The sequence below is a fragment of the Halichoerus grypus genome, chromosome 13 (assembly GCF_964656455.1).
Source record: "Halichoerus grypus chromosome 13, mHalGry1.hap1.1, whole genome shotgun sequence".
In the NCBI taxonomy this organism is placed as follows: domain Eukaryota; kingdom Metazoa; phylum Chordata; class Mammalia; order Carnivora; family Phocidae; genus Halichoerus; species Halichoerus grypus.
Genome location: NC_135724.1, coordinates 43,009,220 through 43,029,296, shown reverse-complemented (window position 1 = coordinate 43,029,296; position 20,077 = coordinate 43,009,220). Strand labels below are relative to the sequence as shown.

The window sequence follows — 20,077 nt, the reverse complement described above, 5'->3', positions numbered from 1 at the left end:
CCAAGAATTAGGTTGCTCTAAATACATTATTTCATTGGTAATCCTACGAAGTCGATTTAAACAGATGAGGAACCTCAGGCTCTGTACGCTGCTCATGGTCACACGCTCTTGTAAGTGGTGGGGTTGCTACTCAAGATAGGTCTGCCTGACCCCAAACCCATTCTCATTCCACCCTAAAAACTGTCTCTGCTACGTTTTGTGATAATTTAGTCTGGTAATTTGGCCTCTTCCATATTATATGTATTTTTAGTACTATTATTATAATGACATAATTATTTTATTTAGTTTAATTACATAATATACATTATATAAATAGAATAGAATAGAAACATAAAAAATGTTAAAATAATAAATCTGAGACCCAGAAGTTTAAGTGACCTGCCCAAGAACATGCAGTTAGGAATGTGCCCACATACAGTCCTGAGGAGGAGACAAGGAGAAATCTCTCTGGACCTGTCTGAAGGACACGGACAGTTCTGAGAGCAAGGGGAATAAAAGTCGCGGGGTGAGGTAGCTGTGAACAATATTCTAGTAATGAATATAGCACCAAGAGCTCAGTGATAGTCCATAGTTTGAAGAACTTTCACATTCATTATCACATGTAATATTTGACTTTCATAAAAACTTTACAGAATAGGCAAGCTGCAAAAACAACTTATCAATAATGAAACGAAGGCACAAAGAGTGTAAGAGCTCACCCCATCATTAAGGAGCAGAACCAGTGCTCCACATCCAGCTTCAATTTGAAGTTAAGTGCATTTGCCAAGTATCACGGCTAACACAGATGTAACCACCCACTTCTCTATCCTATCAAACACTCTTTCAATTAGAAAAAATCCACCTTGGTGAATGACAAATCTGGTTGTAACAACCAACATTCATGCATATAATTTTATAGTTCTTTATTTTATTTTTTTTATTTTATTATGTTATGTTAATCACCATACATTACACCATTAGTTTTGGACGTAGCGTTCCATGATTCATTGTTTGTGCATAACACCCAATGCTCCATGCTGAACGTGCCCTCCTTAATACTCATCACCAGGCTAACCCATCCCCCCACCCTCCTCCCTTCTAAAACCCTCAGTATGTTTCTCAAGAGTCCACAGTCTCTCATGGTTTGTCTCCCCCTCCGATTCCCCCCCTTCATTTTTCCCTTCCTGCTATCTTCTTCTTCTTTTTTTTTAAACATATAATGTATTATTTGTTTCAGAGGTACAGGTCTGTGATTCAACAGTCTTACACAATTCACAGCAAATTTTATAGCTCTTTAAATCTCAACATAATGGTGTAAGATATATTGCTTTAAGTTCCATCATAGAGGAAAGCGACCACTTACATGGCAGAAGCTGTCCCTACGACGTTTCAACTCTAAATATTTGAACAGTAGATCTGATATTAGAAAGGATAAGAAATACTGCTTTGACCCTGTCACCATGTAGATTTATGACAGGTAATAATCTCACTGAATCTTACTATATAGGATTCAGAAAGGTCCATTGAAACTGTTCTTATCAAAAGTGTCCATAGGCCATGTTTTTCAAAGTGCTTATCCTGACCACCAAATTCAAGCCTGCTAGTTTTATTAGATGCTAACATTGATAGTCTAGAACTAAACGATTTTCAAACGTGGTTGTGATTCAGTTTTAAAACTATTAACACATAACAGAAATATTTATTTGAGTCTTTGTGTCAGGCACTGTTTTAAAAACTATGTGTACAAACTGAGGATTCTAGAGAGGAGGGGGGTGGGGGGATGGGTTAGCCTGGTGATGGGTATTAAGGAGGGCACGTTCAGCATGGAGCACTGGGTGTTATGCACAAATAATGAATCATGGAACACTACCTCAAAAACTAATGATGTAATGTATGGTGATTAACATAACATAATAAAAAAAAACTATGTGTACAAACCACCTTATCTTCCACGATACACTATGAGTTAGGTACTGCTGCCATTATCCCTAGTTAAGAGAAAAAGGAAATGGATATATTTAAAATCTCATTGCCAATCCCACAGTTAGAAAGTAGTAGAGTTGGAGTCTGGGTTCCGATGGTCAGGCAGACCTTCAGAGGTTGTACTCTTAAACACACGTCATACTGAGGGCTAACAAAGCAAAATAAATCCATCACCAGGTTTACGTAAGTCATTTTTGTCTTATATAACTAAAGAAAGAAAGAAAGAAAGAAAGAAAAAAAGAAGGCTATTTATTAATCTCAATCATTTAGAATCCAGCAGACACCCAGAACGGAAAAAAAGGGGCCTAGACTGTATGTTCCAAAACTAACACACACAAGCTTGTGTATTCACTTATCTCACTTTACACACGCAATTAAGAGTTTCCTATCCATGGCGGACTAGAGGTGGAGAATTACAAAGAGAAAAAAATGCTAGAGACAGACCAACTGATGTCAGCAAATAGACTGACCGTAAGAAATATAAAAAGATCGCCTCAAGGCCACTGAGGCATGAGGCTAGACTCGCAGTAAGGCGCAGTCAATGTGTCTTAGGGCAGAAGTCTACAAAGGTTTGTCATCACAATCCGAGGTTGACACCGAGGGCATGTGGACATTGCGAACATTATAGAAGATAGGGAACATGTGAGAACACCCAGCAGAAATGGAAAATAGACATAGGGGCCTCAGCTTAATAAAGGTCAGTTTTCTAAACAATTGAGTTTGGGAGAAAACCTTGTTTCTCGATGATGCATTCGTGATGAGGCTCTACTCTCTTTAACAACATACATGGTAATACAGTGACCATATTTAGTTACGTACCATTGTCAGAAGCAAGGAAAGTAGCATTATATATATTGTTTTTCACGTTTGGTGATTCTCTGTCCAAAACAGCGATTGTTGTTATTTGCCCGTTCACAGGATCTATTTTTAGCCAATTGGCAGGATCAGACAATTTTGTGTATCTACAAAATGAAAGCATTAGTAAATTTAAATTTTTCGATATACTTAAAAAATAACTACACTACACAGAACTACATTCTTCAAAGAAAATGCCACTGAGTCTATATAAAGTAGATTTCTATGTATCAGTAGGTTTATCAGCTTAAACTCCTTTTTATTCTGGGTGGAGGCTAAGTTTTTCAAGCTCAGATAACCAATAAAGATTGGAAAAAATTTCGTTTTGAAAGGTAAAAAGTTGTAGGAGTTCAATACGCCTATTAGTTAGCTATTTATCTATCTTGATATCAACGTATAGAGAAATGCAAAAGATATGCATTTTTCTGTTAGCAGCAATTCTGAAAGAAGTTAAATTAAATATGAGCTAATTTAAAAAATTATCATCACCAGCAATGGATAATAGTCATGTGGGGTATGCTCTACCAACAACCTACTCCCTCATCAGGAAGGATAAATTAGATTTTGCTGAGGTTGGAAATCTTTACAGATATGTTTTATAAGTCCTATAACTACTGCACAGGTAAGAGGCAAAAATAATTAGCTCTTATATCTTGTTTTTGGCATGAGTTTTCCTTTTTTCCTGATGTGTGGAGAAGAGATAAATGTTACAGCTTCCGAGCCCTATTTACTCTCAGTGAAAACTTTTTGCAACGTTTGGTATAATAGCACTGGCTAAGTTATTATGAAATATAAAAAGATAAAAGGGGGCAGAGAAAAAAGAGGCAGGGAACATTTTCTTCCTCAAATAATACATGAGTAGAGCCATTCTTCTATTTCCTATCTGATATACTCATTGATTTATTTCCTGACAGGAACCTTCATCAAGGAATTAAAAATAATTTTGTAATGAGTCGTTTTGGTTCCAGTTCAAATTTCTCATTCAAAAGGTAGATAAATTTTGTGCACAACACAGAACATAAAGTAAATTTTAAAAAAATGCCACGAGTGGCATTTGATACCTAATATTTTGCTGCATATATCGATCTGGGTCCTGAGCGGTGAATGTTGTTAACATGGTACCAGCATGAAGGCCTTCTTCTTGGCGAATGATCTTGGGATTTGGGGCAAAATAAGGGTTTTCATTCACATCAATGACTGTGACAGACACAGTTGCAGTTGACTGAGGTGGGTGCTGGATGCCCTTGGCTAATGGCACTTGATTTTCAGCAGCGACAGTGAGGACAAACATCCTATTTGTTTCAAAGTCAATTGGCTGGGGAAAAAAAAAAAGAAACCATATTTTTGCAGGAAATAAGAATATTTGTATTCTACAGTTTTCAACTCCATTTCCAAAACATTAATTTTTCATTCTCTGCACCATAGGTTCCTCTCAAATGCCTGGAAAACATGCATTAGCATGGCCAATGATTGAGATATTTATCACAATTGAGCCTGTTTGTATAAGATGTCTGTAAATCTCAGGTACTTTAACGATTTATGTTAACAAAATAATGTGTATTACTATTGCACTGATTGCACCAGCTACATCTAAAAACTTGATTATTCTTAAGAACAGCATCGTTAACCAAAAATACTAAATAGTCTGAGGTCAAGTGAGAACCCGAATGTCTAGATTATACTCTCAAACATTGGTATCAAGACCACTCCTCATCCAGGAGACCTTTTATATCTGTGATGAAGTGCAAAAAAAAAAAAAAAAAAACCCAAGAAACCAAAGCCCCAAAACTATAAAATCCAATTTTTTCATAAAACAAAAACTTAATTCTATTTAAATTTTAAATTTAAATTCTATTTAAAAATAACATTCATAATTTGAAACACATTTTAAAGTACAGACATGTACATACACTTATGAAAAATAACAGTATTTGTAGGCTTTTCCTTGTTTTTGTTTTTCCCTTACTTAGCAAATCAAAACTCTGGCTGTCTCCCCAAAAGAATTTTAGGTATTCTACTGGTCTGTAAGAATCCCTAATCTAAGAACAACACTTTAGATAAAGGCGATGCACAAATAACCCACAATGTAAATATTAACTTCCAAATTTCCATTGAATCCTACTGTCAACAGAAGAGTTACCAGGAGTCAAGTGATCAGACTGGACTTTCATTTCCACTCTTGATTTCCCCTGATCACCTTCTAGTGGGGGTGCAGATAAACACTACTGTGCCATAAGAATTTGAAAAAAAAAGAACTTGACAAGCTCTCATGCCCTCCTAGATGGTCCAGGAAGGATTAAGAGTGAAGCTAATGAGAAAGCCCCATTATTAGTTTCCTACCCTAGACCACCTCCTCAAAACCTTCAAACACAGGGTTTCTTTTTCTCTCACTCTAAAATCACCAATTCAACTTCCCTTTCTCAACTATTCTAAACAAGACAGTATAGAAGCCAGAAAGTAGAATTCTTTGAGAGATTTCATTAGCTACATGAAAAGTCCAGGACATAATATTTATTTATGCTACGTGGTATGCGCAAGTCTGTCCTTAAATGCGTATTAAGTGTATCCCTCAGAACGATGCTATGACTTCCATACTATAATCCTCCCTACTTTCCGCATGAGGACCCTGAGGCTCAGCGAGGTTCCACAACTTGCTGTGCTCACACCACTCCCAAAAGCAGGGCTGGGATTCGAACACAAATGGTCTGGGTCTGGGGTGTGCTTCCTGATCGCTATGTTCTTCGTGCAGAGAAATTTCCAACACCCACCTCCTCCCAGGGGAAATTCCCATTTTACTCACACGCATATGAAATTCTAGGCAACGGACCCCTCAGAGCACCTTCCTAGGCAAGATCCACATTTGGGTTCACTTACAAATCAACTGTTGGGAATGTGAGGCAAGGAAACACATCTCTTCACTGGGGGCTCGAAGGAAGAGATGCTCACTTTAAGGAACTTTTACATTATAGCTACATATTTATTACCCGTGAAATTAACATCCCCTTGCTTCTAGCACTCAGTGTTTGCTTTGTTTGATTTTTGACAATTAAAACATTGTCTTGAATATAGCATTTAAAAACAGGAATATAAATTCACAACATTTTCAGAATGTAGGCCCTCTTTGTCCCTACTCATCCCCTTTTACTTTTGTGATATTTTCTGGTTTGTTCTCTGAGTCAATACTCAAAGGGCACCTTGAGAATAATAGGTGTGGGGCATCCTTCTTAATAGCTATCAATTGGCGATCAATACTTCAGGGTGTGCCATCTCACGAACACATCTAACTACACGGATAGTCAACACTGTGGAGGGCAGTCCTGTCTTCAGAATGTTAAAATTGTCCAAAATGATTGAAACCCAGTCGTATTCCAGAGACAATGTGAGAACATTTATGTTGGCCCCAATGTAGCCTCAACATAAACTAAACAAAAAAACAAAAAACAAATGTGACTCCCCAAAATATATTAATTCTAGATTTAAAGGTGTCTGAAAGAAAAAAAAAAACAAAACCCTAAGATACAAAAGGAAACTACGGGCGAGGGAGCATGGACCGGTCAATGCAGGGTGCCTGTCATAGAGATCAGCGGCCCAAGTGGCACTTACCTTGACTACAGTGACGAGGCCGTCATTGCTGTTCGGGTCTGTCTGAATGGCAAAGCGCCCCGTAGGATCCCCACCACTGATCCTGTACGCGGCATTCCAGGCTGGTGTGTGGGGCTGATCCTTATCGGTCACAGTTAGATTCGCTACTATGACATCTACCCTGTTTTCAGGGACTTCACCATAGAACTACAAAAAAAAACAAACCTCAGTCAGAGGAGTGACCTGGTGAAAGACAGAGTGTCTTGATGACCACACTGCCCTGATTTTACTGCCCCATTGAATCTTTATTACACACACTAAATGAGGAAATCGGTAATGCAGGTAATCACAGCATTTATGTTTCACTTTAAAAATACTATCACTTTTCTCAGCAGTCAAAATTTCTTCCAAATGATGTTACAATTTCATTAATATTAAAATTAGTGTCCATTTGTGAGTATCTGGGTGATTGATGCAGGGTTGGAGAAAAGGACTTGTCTGAGGGAAATAATTTTCCTCAAGAAATAGTATTTATATTCTCGACAAAGTTGCATAAATCAGTCATGTAATATCCGTTCAATTTCATGCACCTGAAAATATTTATAAATATTCTGTTATAACAGCACCAAGTATTTTTAGGCCATTTCTTCCACGTGGCATATTTTAACAACTTCATCAGTGGACCTGGGAGACTAGGAGAAAACAAATTACTCAGGTGCCTCATTTAAAAGTCCTGGTGACAGAAAACGTCTGAGAGCGTAGCCAATCTACAACGAGGGTAAGCAAGGTCTACCTCTATTTAATGCATTTATTATTCATGACAAAACTTCTCAGTAATGGACCACAGACCTAAGTTCTGTGAGTGACAGTCTGTACTTACCGTCATGGCAGTAAACTCTGGAGGATTGTCATTGACATCCGTCACCGTGATGACAGCCGTAGCTGTGTTTGAAAGACCATATGTGGGATTGCCTTCCATGTCTGTAGCTTGAATTATTAATGTATACTGCTGCACTTTCTAGAAAGACAAAAAGGTAACACCTTAGATGAAACTAATTCCTCAAGTAGACATAGCAGTTGTTTTGTAAATAGCTCTTTATTACACACAGAAAGTACAGCATCATTCATTCTGATTAACATTGCTTGAAATTTCCCAAGTGGAGCCGACTTTTAACTTGAGAAGCACAGGTCTGGTTCTTGTCTAGAGAGAGGTGACGTATATTTTCACCTCTACTTGTGGAAAAGATCGCATTGTAGATGTGTGAAATTCACAGAGAAGTGGAAACTTCCATCTGGTCCCAACCTTCCCCTTTCTTCTGAACTTCACAACATTGTGATCAAGCATTCAAGTCATTTGGCTTGTGTTTACTTTCTCATATGTTAGTTTCTACCCAGTTTAGAATACTAAAGACAATGAAAAATCTTGAGTATATATATATATATATATATATATATATATATGTATATATATATATGTTTTCACATATTTCATTTTACAGAGTATGCTTTCTTTTAATATATTCTCATATAAGTTCTCTCTATTATAACAAGGTTGATAGAGTATTTTCTCCTACTTTCCATTAGTACATACTATTCACAACTATGTAGGAGAGATATATTCTTAAGTGAAGTTAAAACCTAATTAGAGGGTTTATGTTTATGTCTTTAGTCGTAACTAAGGAACACAGTGGTACTTAATTGTTGCATACCCAACGGATTGCCATTTTGGCCTAACACTCATTGCGCCCACATACCTAGGAGGGACATAGATACATCTGCATGTAGATGGCTATTACCAAATAGGTATCACTGCTTTTAAATTCCAAACTGAAAATTTTTAAAATATTTTATGTATGTCTGTATTTATTTATTTATTTATTTGAGAAAGAGAGAGAGAGCAGGGAGAGAGGCAGGGAGGAGGGAGAGGAAGAGGGAGAGAATCTCAAGCAGACTCTGAGCTGAGCTCAGCCCCTGATGAGGGGCTCAATCTCATGACCCTGAGATCATGACCTGAGCCAAAACCAAGAGTCAGACACCCAATGGACTGAGCCACCCAGGAGCCCCATCTGAATTAAGTTTTTAAAAGAGGGAGCCAAATTAAGCTGCACTGTATCTAAGAGAATATCTGGAGACTGTCTGAGAAATCCATAGCACTAGCTGACAAATACACTTTATATTACGCTAACCAAAATGATTTTCTAAAGTCATTTGAAATCTCTGTGGAAACTGGCACATATAAAAATATAGATCTTTTTCATAAATGTTAAAACATTCTGAACAACAAAACTCACTTCTTCATACAAAAATAAACTGTCACTGCAAAGCACAGTTTTCCCTGATTCTAAATATAGCTAACATTATGAATGGCCATTCTTAAGGGATTTCTGGAGCTGGCTAGAACAGACACAAATTGTAGCTTTTGATTTAGTTTGTTAGTGGGAAGGGCAAGGAAGAAGAAATGGGTAGGAGAAAAAGCCAAACCCCACACATCTGATTTGAAGTCTCTGTCCACCCAAATGCCAAACTCTAGCAGTTATTTATTTGTCTTCCTAAAAAAGAAAATACCACTTACTTGAATTAAAAAAAAAAAAAAAAGAAACAAAGGAATAGTGCTAGTTGAGCCCTGTAAATTTTTTCTTAACCCGTAACACCTCACCAGCATGCTTACGTAGGCTAAAATATTTCTCAATGATTTCCTTTCCCAATCAAGTGTCATTTCAGCTTAATGTTCTCATGGTTAGTGAGAGAATTTTGTAGGGCACTCAGTTCAACTTCCTAGCTGAAAATCATGAAAATAAAAATTTGTTACGACTTTGAAATGCAATTTCTGTTAGTTATTTGCAGAAGCAGATGAACATTTTCAAAAAAAGGAAGAGGTTTTTCTTATTGTTGTTGTTAAAGAAGATAAAAAACCCACACAGATATTGTATGGAAATATGGTTCTTTGTTAATGTCTGCTCTTTAAATTATAATGTCTACTTTAAAATTATATAAGCATAATATATATAATTTTCCACTGAGCTGAAATATTGGGATCAGTAGCTAATACGTGACATTTCCTACTACTTCAAGTTAGTCTTAGAATCTTTAAGCTACAAAAGAACATTGTTATTTCTAAAATACAATGTCTCTCCAAATAAAAAAAAATCCGACTTGGTAAATAATATAATCTCCATTTTCAAATGCTTGGTTGGTAAAATGTTCTCACATTTAGTAAGGAAGACATGACAGCCTGTTTTAGACAACCAAACTATTTAGGGCTTCTTGCCTAATTTAGTCCTTGGGCATCTGGTTCTGAATGACTGACATTCAGATTCCATAAGAATTTGACTTCCCATCGTCAATCCCATATCTGATCAAGGGGACTTTGCTTAAAAACGTTTCCTTATTTCCTCTTCTAGGAGGGTAAAATCTCAACTCATCTATTTGCTATCAATCCTTCCCTGTGACTCATCCATCTTACTTATCAAAGCAATGTATCACCTTTCATCCACTGACCCTACACCTTGAGCTTTTTGTATCTACTTTCAAATGCCTATTGTGACCCTACACCACTGCCTCTGGTATTTCCCTCAGGCTAGAACGGTGGTTCTCAATGGAGGTAATTTTGCCCCTCCCCCCCCAGGGGACATTTGACCATTCCCGGGACATTTTTGGTTATCACAGTTGGGGGTTGCTACTGACACCTAATGGATGACCATAGAGGCCAGACAGAGATGCTGTTGAGCATCCTACTACACAGGACAGCCCCCCCATCAAAAAGATTTATCCAATCCAGTATGTCAATAGTGCCAAGGTTGAGAAACTCTGGGCTTCAGCACCCTCCCCTTCACCCTGAGCCTGGCAAAGACAAAGCGGAAAAGCCACCTCAGAGGTGACTTCAGAAAGTCCTGGAGGCAGAGCTGTTGGACTGTCATGGATACACCTTTATCACTGTTTCTAGTTTATATGGCTGCTATCAATCCATATGTCTGTCCTCCTGGTTATGTACACACAAACACACGGCCCTCCTCAGGCCCCTGCTTTGTCAATGTTTGTGTCATTGGCACACAGCCTAATGCCTGAACAGAGTAAGCAAGTGATAAATGCCTTTGACTTGGTGGTTAGATGGGTGAATGGATGAGAAATCCTGGGCCTTGCCTTTCACTATAAAAATCATTCCAGGTTTGGGAAAAACCATCTTATTTACATGGTGGCTGTTATTTATTCATTAAATCATATACCAGGAGTATAAACTAGCTAATTTCCCAAACTACAGTGATTCACACACCATCTTCCCAATGCTGACTTATCCTCATATTTCTGTATCATGAGTCACGTAACATTTATCTTGACATTCACTCCCTTTTAAAAAACTTAATTTATTGTAAAAGTACCATAAATGGAAGACCAACATCACCTGCCATAAATATAACTGTAAAAATAAACACACTATAATCCTTGTACTCTGGCAGTCTCTACTTGATGGAGTAGCATCTGAAGACTTGTGGTCTCCAGTTTTCTCAAGAGCTTCCCTACATGTATCAATAAAAATCATCACACCTGTGCACCACACTTTTGAAACACTGAACTAAAGTGACATGAGCGAATGAAGAAGTGAGAGCATTCGGTCATTCATTCAGTTTGGCACACATTTAATGAATGTCTACTAGATGTCAGGCAATGTAGTATTTACTTGGATAAAATAATGAATGACGGCAGAGATGGCCTTGATATCCTTAAGTGATGGAGGCAACCATTAATGGATCACAGGAGCAGATGTACAAAGCACCTGTAGTAAGAGTTGGAAGGAGTGATGCGGGGACTTCAGTAGGGGCATCCAAACCAGTCCTCAAAGTCTGGAGGGAAGAATGAATGCAAGAGACGTTTTGGGGGTAAATTGAGAGGAATCTGATAACTAAATTTATCAGTGGATGGATGGCAGTGCATGGTAAAGGCAGGTAGACCGTGGTCTTGGGAGACTGGGGAGGTGGCACTGGTCACATGAAATGGGAAATTGATCAGGAATCACAGATTTAGGGAGATGATAGATTGCTCTTGGATGCACTGGGTTAGGGGATCGACAATTAAGTAATAATGTCATGAGAACTTAGAAGATAAGTATAGGTTTGTGACGCTGTTCAAATTCTTAAACGGGAAGCTCCAGTTCCTTCACCTGTGAAATGCGGCTGATCGTACCATCTATCTTGTATGTCTGGAGTCTAAAAATTTTTTTGAATGCTTCATGCATGCTGACATTGTTCTAAGGGCCTTGATAAGAAAAAAAAAATAATATTTTTTGAGACTGAGTACTAACGACCTGCCAGATTACATTATCTTATTCAGTCCTCACAATAATCCCATAAGGCAGGTGGACATTTTTTTTTAAAGATTTTATTGATTTATTTGACAGAGAGAGACACAGCGAGAGAGGGAACACAAGCAGGGGGAGTGGGAGAGGGAGAAGCAGGCCTTCCGTTGAGCAGGGAGCCCGATGCGGGACTTGATCCCAGGACCCTGGGATCATGATCTGAGCTGAAGGCAGATGCTTAACCGACTGAGCCACCCAGGTGCCCGGATTTTTTTTAATCCTCATTTTCCAGATAAGGAAACCAAGGCTTACGGAGGCAAGGAAGCTTGCACAATGACACCCAGCCATAAGTAGCAGAGACGAGATTTGAACCCAGGTCTCTCTGAGTCCAGAGTCTGTACGGTTAATCGCTCCACTGTATTAGTGCCCTCCTAGAAAGTGAGAATATGTGCATGACAAGGGGGCATCCTGAGTGGGTAGGTAGGCAGAAAGCCAAGTATTAAGATGAGGAGGGAGTGGGAGCTGAGCGTGAGTGTGGGCTGTCCTTTCAAGGAGTATGGTGTTGAAAAGAAGGAGAAAATCACGTAATGTGAACATTTCCTCAGGGTTCCTATGCGGGGTAAAAAGGAGCCCATCAGCCTCACCAAATACTGAGAGCAAGAAGGCAGATATAATGTCTATGTGACACAGTCTTTGCCCATCTTGGGGAATGCAGAGACTACTAGGGGTGCCCAGGAGGGGTTGGGGACTGGCTCTCAGAGAGTGAGGGTCACCCTGCTCTAAAGAGATGGGAAAGGAAATCTCCAGGCAGAGGAAACCACAGGAACAAAAGATTTGTACAAGGAGTTTCACGTGGTTGTATGAGTGTTGGACATCACTTGTTCTTCAACAGGAGGCAAGGAATCCCAGGAGGTTAGACCAAAGAAGGCTTCAGGACCAATGTCATAGAGGGTTTGGAGTGCCATGTTACAGAGCTCTGACGTCATCTTAGGGGTCGTGGAGAGTCATTTTACCACAGGGGAGACTCAGCATGTTTACAGATTATAAAGATACTTGTGGGGTTTTAGAAGGGAACCTGTAGGGAAGGGAAGACCAACACAGTGGAACACAGGAGAACATGGAGCTGAGAGCGCAACAGAAAGGATCAGTAGGCTTGGAAAACAGGAAGTATTTTTCTTTCTTTGCCATGAGAAAACAATGCTGAAGAGCCCAAGTGATAGTGCCCACCCAGTAGATGCCGAGGCTGGATTTATGATGGCAACAGAGGAAAACAATAGCTAATATTTATTGGGCACAGTGCTGAATGCTTTATGCCTTGTGTTACATAACCCTTACGACCATCCCACGGGGGAGGTAATATATTTTTATCCCCATTCACAGATGTGGGAACTAAGGTTTCCGGTTAATACACTGAAGGTCAAATAGCCCATAACAGGCAGTCCCAGGATTTACACCCACGGAAGCAGAGGGTGAGCCATCAGTAGTCCTACCCGAAAAGGGCAGGAGATGGACATCAAGGGAAAGGGGTGGAGAAAAGAAAGTGCCAGGAAAAGGCACCGCCGAATAATGCAACCTGAAGAACTGATATTTTTCTAAACCTACAGATTAAAGTAAAATAAAAAACGGAATCTCAGTAAGCATTTCAATGATTACGAGTTCAATCACTTGTAGGTGTCATATATCCTGGGAGAACAACTGAAATTACTTTTGACAGAAAGAAAACTGTGAGTTCTAATAGAAATAAAAGAATTTCAGGCCTGCACGAGGCCTGAAGAAGTCAGAGTAATTTATCCCTGGCCTCAGGCAGAATTACCATAAACCATCTGAGATAGATACATTTTTTTTTCCCATTAAATGACTTTCAGAAAAGGAAGGTTTTCCATAATTTACTCTAGTAACTCATTGTTGTGTTTAATAATTTCACTGTCAAGAAGCTATTTCTCACACATGATTCTAACGTTTCTAATCCATTTCCACGTTCATTTCATTGGGGGTGGGGCACGACAGCTTCAGTCCACTGCAAAATAAACTTAACCACAATTAGGGTACGCGGTCAGGCTTTCATCCTCTAAACTAAATGCAGTCTCTCTAGTTTTTATATATGGCTGGTCTGCTTTAGTAAAATGATCTTTAATTCTCTTTCTTGTCATGAAACAGCCAGACTCAATGCGATAAGAATATTGCCGTGTGCAAACATGAGGAAGCCCCATTTCTGTATCTTCCAATGGAAAGTGTGAATGAAAGAGAAATATTTATATTGGGGGATGAGCTACATACCCACACAGTATATGAGCAACCTGGCACTCAGGAGAGAATGTTAGAAAACACCCCTTATTCTCAAACAAAATATGCATGCATGCTGATTACTGGCATTTAAGAATTGCACTTCATACGGTAATGGAAGAGGTGAAAAGACATGCATGTTCCAAGTATCACTGAATGAAAAGTACTACTGCAAACACTAAATTTCAACTATCTCCAATACAGAATATTCCTGGACAAAGAATCAGTGACACCCGGAAGTTAATAGGTACATGTTACAGGCATACATCTAACTCCTAAGTAAGGCTCCCAGCTCAGTTCAGTTGTGAATAAAGTAATCTTGATTTGTTCATACTACTTTATTAAAGTGCTTCTAGCACTATCTTGCGTATATAATTAATTGCAATAGTAATGTTTTCTTCGATCGAATTCAAGTGAATGCTACTGGGGCAAATAAAGCGTCATAAAAACCAACTCCTAAAATCCTTGTCAATAATATTTATTACAGTAGGTATAATGTTTCCTTTTGACATACATAATCTGAGGTCTCATTACTATAAAAGCTGGCTCAGCCAGAAATCTACAAAGCACAAATGTCTATGAATTAGCACTTTGATAATTCACTCACGCAATGATTACTGATGGTCAATAATGAGCTTGAGAATCTCTTAAGAAAATGGTCAGACCAGCATAGAGAAAGAGTGTAAAAGATTCATTAGGGACAGGGTTTTCGGGAGAGGATATAAGTGGGGCTTAAATAGAAACATGAAGAAATGGAAGGTTCAAGAGCAAGAAAAAGGTGCAAGGCATTCCTGCTAGAAGCAATCACATGACCAAAAACACAGAGGTGTGTCTGAGGACCAAGGGGTTGAGGTCTGTCACAGTGAGATGAGCATTGAGAATTAACCGAAATGCCCATCCACTCTCAAGACTGTGACACTACATGGTATTTCAGTGTTGTCAACATTTTATGCCTTTTTCAACAAAAATTATGCCAGAAGTCTGTTTTTCTCCATTTATAACTTTAAAGGCTTGTCAGTAGAATTAATGCCATTGCTAGTCTTCAAGCCTGTTAAGTAAGTTAATCTTAGAGTCAAGGGGAAAATTCTAATAAAGGAGATAATCTCTTTTTACCAAACCAGGTTATCCAGAGACGCTACAAAACACCTCAGCACACGTTATTTGTAGCCTCTTAAAAATATGACTGTTGGGGTGCTCACTTCGGCTGCACACATACTAAAACTGGAACGATACAGAGAAGATTAGCATGGCCCCTGCGCAAGGATGACACGCAAATTCGTGAAGCGTTCCATATTAAAAAAAAAAAAAATGACTGTTGGGGCTCTGGGGTGGTGCAGTTGGTTGAGCATCCGACTCTCGGTTGTGGCTCAGGTCGTGATCTCAGGGTCATGGGATCGAGCCCTATGTGGGGCTCCACGCTCAGAGCAGAGTCTGCTTGAGACTCTCTCTCCCTCTCCCTCTGCCCCTCCCCACCCCCACCCCCACAATAAATAAATAAATCTTAAAAACAATATGACTGTTAAAAATTATCCTAAATTTATGCACACATTATTTGGGCACGGTTTTTAATTTAATTCCTCACAAAAACATTTGAATGTAAGGGAAAACTGAGAAAAATGCCAAGAATTTAAAAAATCAGATACCAGATGTATCTAATGAACTTAGTCAATTATACTCTAAATATTACATGGACCAGCAATGATTCATCCAGTATGCATACATCATTTAACCAATTCAAAGTTCGGTAGAAAATAGCACAAGATTTCTTTAAAAAATTGATATTGAATAATACTGTCTATGTATTATTACCTGGAGATAAACTGCATGTCATACCACGTGTACCTTTAAGATTAAACAACAAATTCAAATCGTTTTTGGTTGGCTTACTTCTCTATCAAGTCCAGCTGCCACCGTGATAATATCACCAGTCTCATTGTTGATTGTAAACATGTTGGGCGAAGGGGTGCTCGGAGCCTGGGACAGGATTCTGTACCTCAGCATCCCGTTTAGGGCATTTGGATCATCCGCATCAATAGCAGTGACCGTCATCACATATGTTCCTAGAACAGTACACATGGAAAATGAATGGTCACCCTGCACTTGAGGGTCTCCTAAATAGATATACCTAAAAGGTGTATTTGCCTTTCAGATCAATCTTAGTTTCACTTTTTCAAAACAAACATTTAGTCACTTAGATTTAATTAAAAATGCTACTGATAAGAACAGCACTCACTTTAAAAAATATAAAACATGGTTTAGATCCTCGAAAGGAAAATTATTAAAAATGTATACATTTGTAAAGACTCATTTTTTCCATAACCTCTAAGTTCACTATATGACTCAAAGAAAAGATCACTTCAGACCTTTATTTATATAAAATGCAAATAAGAGTACAGATGCCATTAGCAACATCTTTTATGGCCACTGATACTTTCCCTTTGCCATGTTTTCCTCTGTTATACAATAACATCGAAAATGACAGGCTGAGCATGATTCTCCTCAATGCCTAAGTCACTTTCTGAAAGTAAGCTGTGTGCATAACGATGCACACTCCATTTACTCAGGTCATAAGGAATCATTCCATGCATTACTGTTTTGGTACATTGAATAGGGGTTTGGCATTGTGGTTCATTATTTCCTAGGAGATTACAAGAGCACTGTAACAAACTCAGGGACTTCAATTTATTAGATATTTTGGAAAGGAAATCTACAACGCATTAGAATCAAATAAGTTCAAACTAGCTACACACCCTGTGTAATTTAGAAGTAGAGAGAAAAGTAGTTACTATTTAGGAAGGTTTGTTCTGTAGGATGTTTATAAGAACTAGCATATAAAATTTTCCATCTCTAATTTAAATTCGTCACGAGTGCTCTAAGCTCAGTTCTTCTTTAGAACCTCTCCATGCTACAATTTTGCCCCAGAATTCATGAAGGCTTGATCACGTTATTCAAATCTCTTTCCAGAGATTGTCCCTTTGAGTGAGACACTTCTGATTATGTGCCCACTCTACACCCTTATTTTTCTTTAAACTTCATTGCATATGTGCTTGCTTCCTTGGCTTTTATTTTTCTCCCCTACTAAAATGTAAGCTCCAGTAGGACAGGTTAGGGTCAGGGTTAGGGTTAGGATTAGGGTTAGGGTCAGGGTTAGGGTTAGGATTAGGGTTAGGGTCAGGGTTAGGGTTAGGGTTACGAACTACTGTGTCAACACTGTGCCCACAGTGGTAAAACAATGACTAGCATACAGCAGAGACTCTATAAACGTTTGCCGCATGAACAAATGAATGGTCAAAACAAAAAAAGTATATTCCGGAATGTTGAACCAAAATACTGATTACAATGCAGTTTAATTCAAGATCCTTACAGAATGACTACTGGAAACACATGCATGAAATGTCTATGGGAGGCTTTCATGGAAATTCACGATCAAATGCATAAAAAATATATCTTTAATGGTTTATTTTTGACAGTTTTCATGAAGCAGTACTTTTAATAAAGTTAGAAACAGAGGAACATATGAAATAAGTGATTTAAAAAAACAACAAAAAATAATTTCCGCACGTAAAAAATCTTTATCTTCATTTGTCTTTAGAATATGTGTATAAGACTAGTGTTTTAGTAAGGATATGTTTAATGTTCTTTGATTTTATAGTATTTTAAAATACCAAAGAAAGCTACTCTGGAATGTGACTCAGAAGGAGCCACAGATGGTTGAACTTCCCGCACAGCCCCGTCCTCCCACTCCAGCTCCCCTCACCCCCCACCTCTACTTCCTTTCTGAGGATATAGACAGGTACAATTGAACCAAGAAAAAGTGCCAATCTAAGGCATACGTGGTTATATCTATAAATTGGCGTATGCGTAAAGGAGCTACTGGTATAAACTGGCGTAGGTGACAAAGGTAATATGTAGCACTATTTTAAATGTTGAGACTCTTTAAATTCAAAATAAAAATAATGACGTAGCTAATTAAATCTCTCCAAACACCAAATCATCTCAGGAAAGCTGGTGAAACACTATCTTTTCCCACCTCTCTAACCACTGGTTTTCTTGTCCACTAGTTTTTCAAACTAAATTGGCCTTCCTAGCCTTGGTCTTCTGAAGTTTACAGTGTTTTCAAGGACCCGAGTCTAAAATTTTAGTCAAACATCACTGCACGATGGTGAGAGGGTTTGGCAACTCCTGTTTCTAGGCTACGACACTTTCCATGACACTAGTTTAAAAGTGTGGGCTGCAGAAGACATTAGGGTCATTCCAAAGTAAATATCCAGTGTCACCACAGCTGTCTCCAAGCCCCCTCTCTGCTTTTTGGCTTTACCTAGGAATACCAAGTACATTTCAGACTCTCTAATTGAGTTTTACTTGCTCCTCCGAGTAATATGATAAAATCTGTACTTTATGAACAGAAAGTCCCTGGTCTTCCAGCGCTCACTTTTTAGCCACACCGACTTTACACCAACTGCAACAGAATGAAAGGATCCCATAGATCCTATAATATAGAATCAGAGACTTTAGTGTATATTTTTTTCCAAAGTGGGAAGTGATATTTTTCTGTTTTCTCTCTTCAATCGGTTTTTTCCTGTTACCTTCTTTTTTCCCTAAAATCATTTCGCATGAAAGAAAATAACACCAAAAGGCTCACATGATTTCTCCTTTTCTTGCTTATAACCAGTGCTGAATTACACAGCATTTCCTGAATCTCCGAATTATTATGTTCAAACTTACCGGGCTTTGACCCCTCAGGAACTGTCCCATTCCAAACCTGGTGTAAGAACTCTGGTCTGTTATCGTTCATATCAATAACATTGATGACAATGTCAATAGGGTTCTCCACTTGATTTCCATTAATATCCACTGCATGTGCCCTCAACTGCAAAAATAATTAGAAAACAAAACTATTTAACACTTTTATGTCTCAAGTGAGAAGATAAAATATACAATCACCATGCTACCAAAATCGCAAGGGTGAACAGAGAAACTGAAGAAAAAGCTACTCTCCCCATCAAAATTTAAGTTAGCCAGGGCACCTGGGTGGCTCAGTCTGTTAAGCGTCTGACTCTTGATTTCGGCTCAGGTCAGGATCTCAGGTTCCTGGGATTGAGCCCTGTGTGGGGCTCCCCAGTGGGTGTGCAGTCTGCTTCAGATTCTCTCTCTCCCTCAGCCCCTCCCCACCAAAATAAATAAACAAAATCTTTAAAAAAAATTGAAGTTAGCCAAACTTCATGTGATTAGGATAGATATTGTAGTAAAAAGCCAACACTTACTATTTGCTAGGCATTGTGCTCAGTTTTACGGATTTTAACTCATTTGATCCATATACAAAAGAGTGAGGCAGAAACGATAAGCGCTTGAAGGTGAAGAAATTGAGCTTCAGAAAAGCTAAGTGATTTTGCTCTGTCTCTTCACAGAGCCCATAGACAAAGCCAGTTCTGTCCAGTTCCCAAATCCTTTTGCTAAATCCGTACGTATGAGTCAGGGTAATTAAAAATGTACTGGGCACAGAGTAGTCGTAGAGATTAAAAGAACAGAAGAGAACTTAGAATTAAATGTGTTTAGGGAATTTTGACACTAGGTGGGTTTTTTTTTTTCATTGTAAAAGTCACTCGCCAACATTAAAAGTGTGTGAGTATGTAAGACAATTGTTCCTCTCCCAAGCTTGAGTTCTCAGTTTTACAGGTATTCTAAAAATTTTATCTTTTTTTTTTTTTAAATTAATACAGTCACTCAGCTACTCTTGGCAGAATATCCTCAAAATCTTTTAATCCAGCACATAGAGATCCATTACATTCTTTTCAATAGCTGTGTAGTGTTCCGTTGAATTGCTTCTTTTTAATGGGAATGCTTCTGTGGTTTTTTTCCTGTGAAGTATCATGCTGGCTATTGGTTTCTGTTGGATATGCTTCATCAAGTTAAAGAAGCATCAACATATCCCCTTTTTAAAAAATTTAGAGGTTATTTAACACATGAAACAATGTAAATTTTATTATTGCCTTTTAAGAGCTATAAAATAATCCTTTTTTCCTTCACTTATTTAATACATTACATGTTAATAGATCTTCACACTGAAACATCCTTGCAATTTTATAATTGATTCTTTTTTTTATT

The 20,077-nt window shown here is 38.3% G+C and overlaps 1 protein-coding gene and 1 non-coding gene across 4 annotated transcripts in view; one reads left to right on the top strand and one right to left on the bottom strand.

Annotated features, from left to right (window-relative positions):
* CDH2 (cadherin 2) overlaps window positions 1-20,077 on the bottom strand; it is a 208,529-nt gene that overhangs the window by 33,379 nt on the left and 155,073 nt on the right. For all 3 annotated transcript variants that reach the window (XM_036072062.2, XM_036072064.2, XM_036072061.2), the window contains exons 6-11: window positions 18,698-18,842; window positions 15,860-16,032; window positions 7,280-7,417; window positions 6,421-6,606; window positions 3,879-4,132; window positions 2,782-2,924 (exon numbers count right to left, since the gene is read on the bottom strand). In XM_036072062.2, coding sequence (XP_035927955.1) covers window positions 2,782-2,924; window positions 3,879-4,132; window positions 6,421-6,606; window positions 7,280-7,417; window positions 15,860-16,032; window positions 18,698-18,842 — 1,039 coding nt within the window. The remainder of the gene's footprint in view (window positions 1-2,781; window positions 2,925-3,878; window positions 4,133-6,420; window positions 6,607-7,279; window positions 7,418-15,859; window positions 16,033-18,697; window positions 18,843-20,077) is intronic.
* LOC118522782 (U6 spliceosomal RNA) lies at window positions 15,164-15,270 on the top strand. The gene has a single exon (XR_004910779.1). It is a non-coding gene; the product is annotated as a U6 spliceosomal RNA (small nuclear RNA).